This window comes from Abrus precatorius, unplaced genomic scaffold, assembly GCF_003935025.1.
Source record: "Abrus precatorius isolate BTA unplaced genomic scaffold, Abrus_2018 Scaffold10, whole genome shotgun sequence".
In the NCBI taxonomy this organism is placed as follows: Eukaryota; Viridiplantae; Streptophyta; class Magnoliopsida; order Fabales; family Fabaceae; genus Abrus; species Abrus precatorius.
Window position 1 is genome coordinate 24,806,924 of NW_020874292.1, and position 8,263 is coordinate 24,815,186.

At 32.2% G+C, this 8,263-nt stretch overlaps 1 protein-coding gene across 2 annotated transcripts; it reads right to left on the reverse strand.

Annotated features, from left to right (window-relative positions):
* Window positions 1-793: 793 nt before the first annotated feature.
* LOC113852953 (probable transcription factor KAN4) lies at window positions 794-5,566 on the reverse strand. Of its 2 annotated transcripts, none has more exons than XM_027483371.1 (7): window positions 5,247-5,566; window positions 3,635-4,028; window positions 3,409-3,485; window positions 2,921-2,957; window positions 1,794-1,998; window positions 1,120-1,456; window positions 794-1,013 (listed from the first exon to the last, which is right to left on the reverse strand). In XM_027483371.1, the coding sequence occupies exons 2-7, from the start codon at window positions 3,954-3,956 to the stop codon at window positions 873-875; spliced, it is 1,119 nt and encodes a 372-aa protein (XP_027339172.1). In that variant the 5' UTR covers window positions 3,957-4,028; window positions 5,247-5,566; the 3' UTR covers window positions 794-872. The 2 variants fall into 2 exon arrangements, with proteins under 2 accessions (XP_027339172.1, XP_027339173.1); XM_027483372.1 differs by lacking the exon at window positions 5,247-5,566 and adding an exon at window positions 4,312-4,356.
* Between the last annotated feature and the right edge of the window lie 2,697 nt (window positions 5,567-8,263).

Consider the following 8,263-nt stretch of genomic DNA (forward strand, 5'->3'; position numbering starts at 1 on the left):
AATACATTTATTATTACATTAAAATTATAAATTTATGATAAATAAATTTTATAATAATTTTTTTTTTATCGAAATCTAACCTTAAAGATTGAGATTAATTTTTTTCATATATATTATTTTATTGAAAATATACTATATGTTATTATTGTTCTCAGAAAAAGTAGTTGCTTTTCTTTTTCAATGTAGTGTGCACTGATATATTTCAAGCATAGCCCTGTGATCACAGGGTTCAAAGTATTTGCTTAAGCAATTAAGCATTTAAGCTTGGTAAAAAAAGAGCTTAATAATAATTAGACGTATATGAGTCACTGCAAAGCAGCTTGCGTGCACGTGTTACTAAATATTAATGCTGCTAAATCCATGCATTTTCCACCATTTAATTTGTCTATATATCATTTTGTGCAGGTATAGCTTCTGCAACAAAGCAAGACTTGTAACGTTGAAAAATGATAATAATACGTTCTTTAGTTATTAATTAAATTTTATTAAATATTAAAAAATTATGTAAATTTCACTTTTAATTTAATACTTTTTTTAATTTTTTAATAAATTTGTGTTAAAAACTTAGCACTCCTCTTGTTGTGTTGGTTGGATCCTTTTCCCATGTAATTTTCTCCATATTTAAGTTCTGTGCGTTGATCAAACCAATCGTTTGCATAAAAAAAATCACTAATGAGAACTCACTCTCAATCATGACACAGTTCCTTTTACAATCAGATCCCATTTAGGTTTTTAAAAACCAAAAAACCCTATATACGTACTAGCAAGCCCATGCTAACATTGATTGTGTTTTTCTTGTTTGAATATATAATCTCTCTGTTTTTATAATAATATCTAGGTAATGGTATTTGCGTTACTCACATTACGAAGCTCTAAGAAAGTGAAAGCTTTGTGCTAATTTCTTGGGTTTCTCTGTAATGAACAATCTTGCCATCGGTTCCAACTGTGTGGCTCAAACTCAATTGCAAATTAGGCAATTGTTGCTCGTCTTTCTGCAGTTTCTCTTGATTCAACTGCAAAACAAATTAAATACATTTATGCATGAGAGGTAAAGAAAGAACAAATATATAGATCAATTACATAGTTGTTACCTCCTACTTTGTTAAACCCTAATGTTACCTTAATCCGAAACGGCGGATCAAATTGTAGCTTTAAACTGTTGGAATAGTTGCGAGGTTCATTAGAGTTCTTGGATAGATATTCTCCGAATCCGATACTTGTTTTGTTCCCAACTGGCTGAAAAGCTTCTGACCCAATTTTAGCAGAAATATTGGCAGGTAACCTTTTGAACTTCGATTGTTGATTACTCATAATTTCCAAAGGAGGCCATCTTTTCTCTTCAAGAAATTGACTTGCTCTCATGGGTGCAACTCTTACGGTTGTATCCTTTAGTTGAATTTGGTTTGAACCTATTGGAACTCCAAAAGGTTGGTGATTGAAGTACCAATGCTGGTGCCTAGAGAGAGAGAGAGAGAGAGAGAGTTATAATTTACACACAAGGTTTACTATAAAATAATGTAGTTGGTCTTCCTTTCTGTAGAATCGTGGAATATACAAGAGGAACGATATCAATATGCAAGAACTATGATTTGTATATCTCAATCACCTTTTGTTAACAGTTATATCTTACACTCCTTGAAAACGCGTCTCTTTGTACTCTTTCTTTATGTCTTAGTTAGATTATTGATTTGATTAAAGAGTGCAGTCAAAGTGTAAACATAAGCGATTTAAGAGGCTTATCCTTTCAATATATTTGGTCAAACTAAAGTTATTTTAAATGTTTGCGTGGTTACCTCGAATGAGTGGTGTTTGCATGGGAACGTGATTGGGAGAAGGAGGGCTGCAAGAGACTTTGGAAATGACTATGCTCGTTGAAATTACTTGCAAGAATAATCCCACCATTCCCCATCTTCAAATGCTGTTGAGGACTCATAGACTGATGGAGTATCTGAGATCTACGACCTACTTCTTGGGTCGACCTGTACGTTTGGCTTAGAACTGTAAAGTAAATATAGACTGAATTAATTGTCATGTTCAAGATATATGCCTAAGATAATGAAACCCTAACCCTAAATTTCCGCGTCACTTTGCTTAACCAATAGCTATTTTTTCTCCTTTCATTTATTTAATTAGTCTGCTACTTTCATCAATTAAATATCAATGGGCATTATGTATTCCTGTCCCCCATCCCCCAAGTGGAATACTGGAATTTATGCTTAAGAATGGCTGAAACGATACATATCACTTTTACTCACTGATATACCAGAGAACTATGCGATTAACGTACATTAGTTGTTCCAAAAGTTTTTTAGAAGCGTGCATAGAGTAATAAATGTTTAAAATTAATGACTGTAATTTATACATTTCCTATAATTTTTTCTTGCTATGATACTTTTGCTCTCTATATTTCTCTCATTCGATCCGCAAACAAAATAAAATAATATAATTAACAATTATCCATCAAAGTACAAGAGTTACAAATTAAAAATATTACAAATTTTTAAAACAAAAAAAATTCTTTATATACTTAAAGAAATAGGTTTTTTTTAGCGAAAGAACCTTAATTATGTTTCTTTCTTTGAGTGGGTGAAAGAACCTTTGTTTTGTTTGAAAGATCTGTAATGTGTTTCTAACTTTTGTATTTAGGTGGATATCCCTGGTATCCATATAATTCATTTTTATTCGTTGGATGATATTAAAAAAAGATAACTCTATCAGGAATGCATGATATTTTGCATGTAGAGAGATTATTTATAAATTTCATAAGAAATTTAGGATTCGTTATTAGAAAATCTATCCCATCCCCCTTCCCACGTCCCTTGTTCCTCTTTAAGTTAGTAAAACAAATTAAAGTATCATTGTGTGTATGTATTCATTAACATTACAAATTAACCATAAGGACTTAGGATAGTACTTGTACCTTGTCCAGCCTCGTCAAGTTTCTTGCTTCGATACATCTGAAATGAAAGTGAATATTGATTGATTATATAGCGAAAAAGTGTTTGAGTGTATAACTTAATTTAACACTGTTTTAATAATAATTTATCACTGAAAAATGTATATAATAAGTACCACATTCAATAAGGTTAATTATTTTTATAAATTAAATACTTATTAAAAAAATTAATACATTCCTGTAAGCATTTCTTTAGTTTATAATATAAACTTTACTGTGAACCTTATAAAAAAAAACTTTAAAAAATTATAAAAGAACCATATATCTTGCATAAGTGCTTGAATAACAAAATAAGTTTGAAAAAACTCTTTCAAACGCTTATTAAATCGTTTGGAATGCACTAATTAATACTGAGGGGAGATTAGTTATGCAAATTATTATACGCGCAAAAATGCACTCTAGGGAAAAATTTAATTCAGAGAGTATTCATCTCAAACCTCAATTTGTACTACCTGCAAGTGACTCTTGACATGAGCAATGCTGAGTCCTCTCACATTCATTAGTTGAAGCACCAACTTGGGTGTTGCTCCTGCACCAAGTAATGCACAAAGTTCAACCAAACGTTTTAACTTTTCTCTATTATTACGAGAGATCAGCCTTTATTTCACCTACAACAATTCAGCATTTCTGATAAATACTAATTGGTAATGCTTCGGTAGATATACAAATAATACTTACTCTCTTGACCACCAAGTCTTTCAACAGCATGAACAAATGAAAGATGGAGCTCAGGAGTCCACCTAAGCCGAGGCATCTTTGACCTAACATATTGTCTTACTGTGCCTCTTCTCTCATTTCCTTCTCTTGATGTACTACTATTTACTGAAATGCCCTCATCCTTTGCTTTCTCATTCTCCTCAGTTGTGAGCTCACAGGTCTCTTCTTCTGTATCATTGTTTTCTTCACTGCTAGCTTCTTCATTCAAGTCAAAGGAAGAACATTTCTGGGAACATCCCGATGATGTTTCCTCATTGTTATGAATCTCGTATCCTTCTGACATGTCTTTGCACTGGTTTTGCCTCCAAGGTCACCAGTTAACTTCTTAGTCGTTTGCAAAGTTGGAATTTTAGTTCTGAAACAAACCAAAAAAATATTTTAATGGGTAGCAAGTTAAAGTGACCTGAACAAGAATGTGTTAGGACAGGCTGTTATTTCTCTACAACAATTACTATGCTTTAAATCTTTTGAAATAGCCGCACGGAAATGCTATGAGGTGATGGTGAAGAAACAGTGAGAAGTTATGGCAAAAGACATTTATTAAATACCCCTATTATATTACATATACAATATTGTATCATAATACTGTATAAATATAAGTAGTTCGAAAGTCAGGACTTTTGTGTAAAGAATGCTACCAACTTCTCTGCTGAGAAGCGGTGAAAAAAATTCTGATGAATGTCATGTTCAGATCTACATATTTAAAGAATTTTACCTTATAAGTACCTTTTGTAAATCACCAAATTGAAGTTATGGAATATTCAAGATACATATGGAGGGGGAAAGAAATTAAATTAAGAGTTGAGGAAGAAATTCAAACATGTAAACAGGTGCAATTGTGTGTAAAGACCAATGGATTTAGCTCATTTAACTTTTGAAGAACAAGAAGAAAAAAATATCGTTTAACCACCAAAAACAGCAGATTGCATCGAATGGGTTCATCCTTCATGACAAACAGAAAGGATCAGAGAATTTGAAAGACGTAACAAGATAGTATGTTCATAAACCAATGCAACTTTTCAATTGTCAACTTACATTTATACGTTTTTATGGTTTCTTATGGGAAATGGACCTTCTGGATAAGAACAAGGTGTCAAGCACACACAGGTATCACTTGTTCTATCTTTTAGTAGATACATATATATCAGCGTATGATATATGATCACTTGATGAGGAGAGAGATTTTAATATGCACACTTGCACACTATATATATATATATTCAAAACAGTGTTAGTCGTCATACACAAACTCAACAAAAGATGCAGTTCAGAAGGAAAAGACTAGTGATTTGTGTGTGTGTGTGACAACTTGGGGAATTGATTTCAAAATCTCCGACAAGCTGTGCCCTGGAGGAACCTACGGTACCGTACGAAGAAAAAACAAAGGAACGTCCATGATCCTAAGAAAACCCAAAAGGAAGATGGAGAAGAAACTCATAAAGAAGAATTTGTTATTGATATCATTAATTATATATAGTTGCTCAAAAGATAAACAAATATAGCAAAAGCATAGAAAACTACATAATATTTTAGGTGTTTCTCCAATTTTTTTCCCCAAAATAGTAATACTAACCATTTAAGATGATGATGTGTTTTTTCTCTTCCGAGTCTAATGATCACGTGTTGTGTGCAACTGCATATCCAAACATGTCTTCAATCAGTCATATCTGAAAAGCTCCATCATCTAGCTAAAAAAGGAACGATTCACAAACAGATTAAACTGGATTGGATCATGTTGTTCTTTGATGGGTAGAGGGTATGACAGAAAGGGATGGAAGAGAGGGGATATAATTTGATGCCTGGCTTTGAGGATGTCTTTGTGGTATATCATCCATTCAGCAGCAGAATTAATTAAGAGTCATCAAATTCAAGAAGGTAGAAAAACTATTTTTGTTTCCAAAGAAAAAAGAAAAAATCGAGAAAAACAAAATTCGGACAGGCTACTTGTTCTCTTTAAATTGTAATAAACCTACATAATGGATACAGATGCGGCTGGTCCCTTTTGTACTGTTGGAAATCATGTGACAACTACCACCCTTTTCTCTCTCTCTTCTTTGACAGTTGTTAAAATCTACCTCTCTTTCTATCTCTCTCTTGGGTGCTCGTGATTATCTTAATTGTTTGACCTCTGCTAGAGACCTTGCTTTGTTTGTCTGAAATATTTTGTCAAATATTCACCATGAAAGCTATATAACCTCAATTTAGGTGCAAGTATATTGTGGGGGCCCAAACTTTCGTCAACATTTCAATTTTTTCTTCTCACCTAAACTGAGACTTTTTTTCCTACTTCAGCACCACTGTTTTATATTTTACTTTATTTTTCAAATAATAACACATGTTTCCACAGCCTCCTTCCCATGTATGTGTAACTATGACGTCTGATTTTTGGATTCTTTTGAGAGTGTTGGCAAATGGACAACCTAAATAATGCAGTAATGTGAGGAGTGTGTAGAATTTTAAAATAGTCAATTTTGATGGGAAATGTGCAGAAACAAGGACGTGTAAAATTTAGTTTTTGAGGCACTTTCAACATCAACCATTGGCAATATAATATCATGGATGCACACTTCACAAATTGTATATAACTTTTCTAGTGCATGAGCTATATAACTGGAATCTTGACTACAGCTTGTAGACTTGCATGCACGGGGAGGGAACAGGAGACCATATTAGAGAATTATCAATTGTTGCATGCATCCAATAATGAAGAAAATAATTATATAGTCCAAGCATTATTGGTCAAATGCCTTGCAATATATAATTTAGTATTGGCTAGTTAATTGCAACATATTTAACTCGACTTAAATTAAGAAAAGTATTCACTTATTTTTCATTAATTCCCTCAAGCAATTAAGACCAATGCCAATTCATCCATTAAATCACCATCGTTTATACAGAACCTGTACACATATATACTCTGTAGAAAAGATGTTGCTTCTGTGTGATGCTGGCTTTTTACCCCTTAGCATAATTGTTTATGCACGGTAGGTTCACACGGATAACTGATAACTTATTTGTTTTAAAGTTATAAAATTAAATAATAAATCATCTCTTCTCTCTTAAATAGAAATAAGATAAGATGCATGCACTAAAAATATGTACTAAAAAAATAAACACGCGATTATTTTTCTAAAATAAGTTAAATTAAACATGCATTAATCATTTGTGCAAAAAGTATAATTTCTTTTTTTTTTAACCTATCTTTGTTGTTGTTGTACATAGAATGAATAATAGGAAGGAGAGGAATAGGATTCGTTAGCAAGATGTTTGACAATTGGACTAACTTTCTTCTAAAAGCAATCTAGAAGAGGGAGGGGGAAGTTGAATTTTCATCAACTTTATTGACTTCTCATGCACCCAACCCTTCAACTTTGTTACATACCCTCAACCTTATATATGGTTTAATCTATCATTGTCTTTGTCAATCCCAGATTTCATACCACTGCTTCATACAGCTGCAGATTCTTTTGTTAAAAGGTCAAAAATGTTAAAAAGCTTCAGAAAGGACACAACCCATCATAACAACTGAATAGTAAACATTGCCCTTTTTTGTTTGTCTATCGTTTGACATCCATATTTGACCCTAGCTACAACGTATATCGTTTGATTTAGATGAGTAGATACATATTATGTTACCTAAGTTCAGTGCATATGATCAAACTGAGGGAAAGGTTCATCCAAGCTAGGTAATTGAAAATGGGGATGGTGGATCTATATATCTCAAGGATTTAACTTCTCTTAAAATACACACACAGAAAAAAGTAAAATGACAAAACAAAGTTTTATTTATTATTAATTTAAATTAAAATATAATAAATATAATAAACTTTAAATCAATGATAGACATACATATTTTCACTTTTTTTTTTACTTTACATATTTTTTTCATTTTAAAAGAGTCAAATTCATGTTGAAAAATATATATAAGAAAAATGAACAAAGAAAACTGGTCCCTCGTATAACATGTGCTGATCATAGGGGGCACACATATTGATAATTTTTCCCTAAGGTTTTTAACTTTTAAAGGCTCCCTACGTAAGAGATTTGGATGTTTTTCTCTATATGATCGACAAAGAGGACCAACTCCGATCCTCATAGATTTTAGCACAGCAATTGGAATCAGCTCTTGAATCTATTAGATTATGTTGCATGACACCAAACTCTATCAAATTGCTCAATCGTTCTGCGTCGCAACTTGCAAGTGCATATTTTTGCTAATTAAGGATGAGACTTTAGTGTAAGAGATAAAAGTAAGGTTTTGGCAGAGAGAAAATAAAGGGAGGAAAATAGAAAAGAGGAGTTATAAATTATAATTGTGGAGATTATAAGAAACTGAAAAAATACATGGTTGGTAATTTTGTTCTCTCATGTGCTTGAGAGTTGACATTCCACGTTATATTAATCTCCTATATAAGAATCTTTCAAAGAATTAGGCGTCTTTTCTATTATTATTTCATGGATGAAGACGTCGAACCTAGCACTACTGACATACATCAGCTATCTACACCTAAGATTAAGCATTTTTATTAATTGGTCTGATTACAGCTTAAACATAATTAATATCAATGTGTGTACTATGCAAAGTGTTAT

Bases quoted from the DNA above. Each gene is read 5' to 3' on its own strand.
- LOC113852953 (XM_027483371.1), bottom strand. From the start codon at position 3,956: ATGTCAGAAGGATACGAGATTCATAACAATGAGGAAACATCATCGGGA. The intron at 3,486-3,634 runs GTAAGTATTATT...TACTTGGTGCAG, and splicing joins AAGACTTGGTGGTCAAGAGA to GAGCAACACCCAAGTTGGTG. The intron at 2,958-3,408 runs GTAGTACAAATT...CTTTCATTTCAG, and splicing joins ATGTCAAGAGTCACTTGCAG to ATGTATCGAAGCAAGAAACT.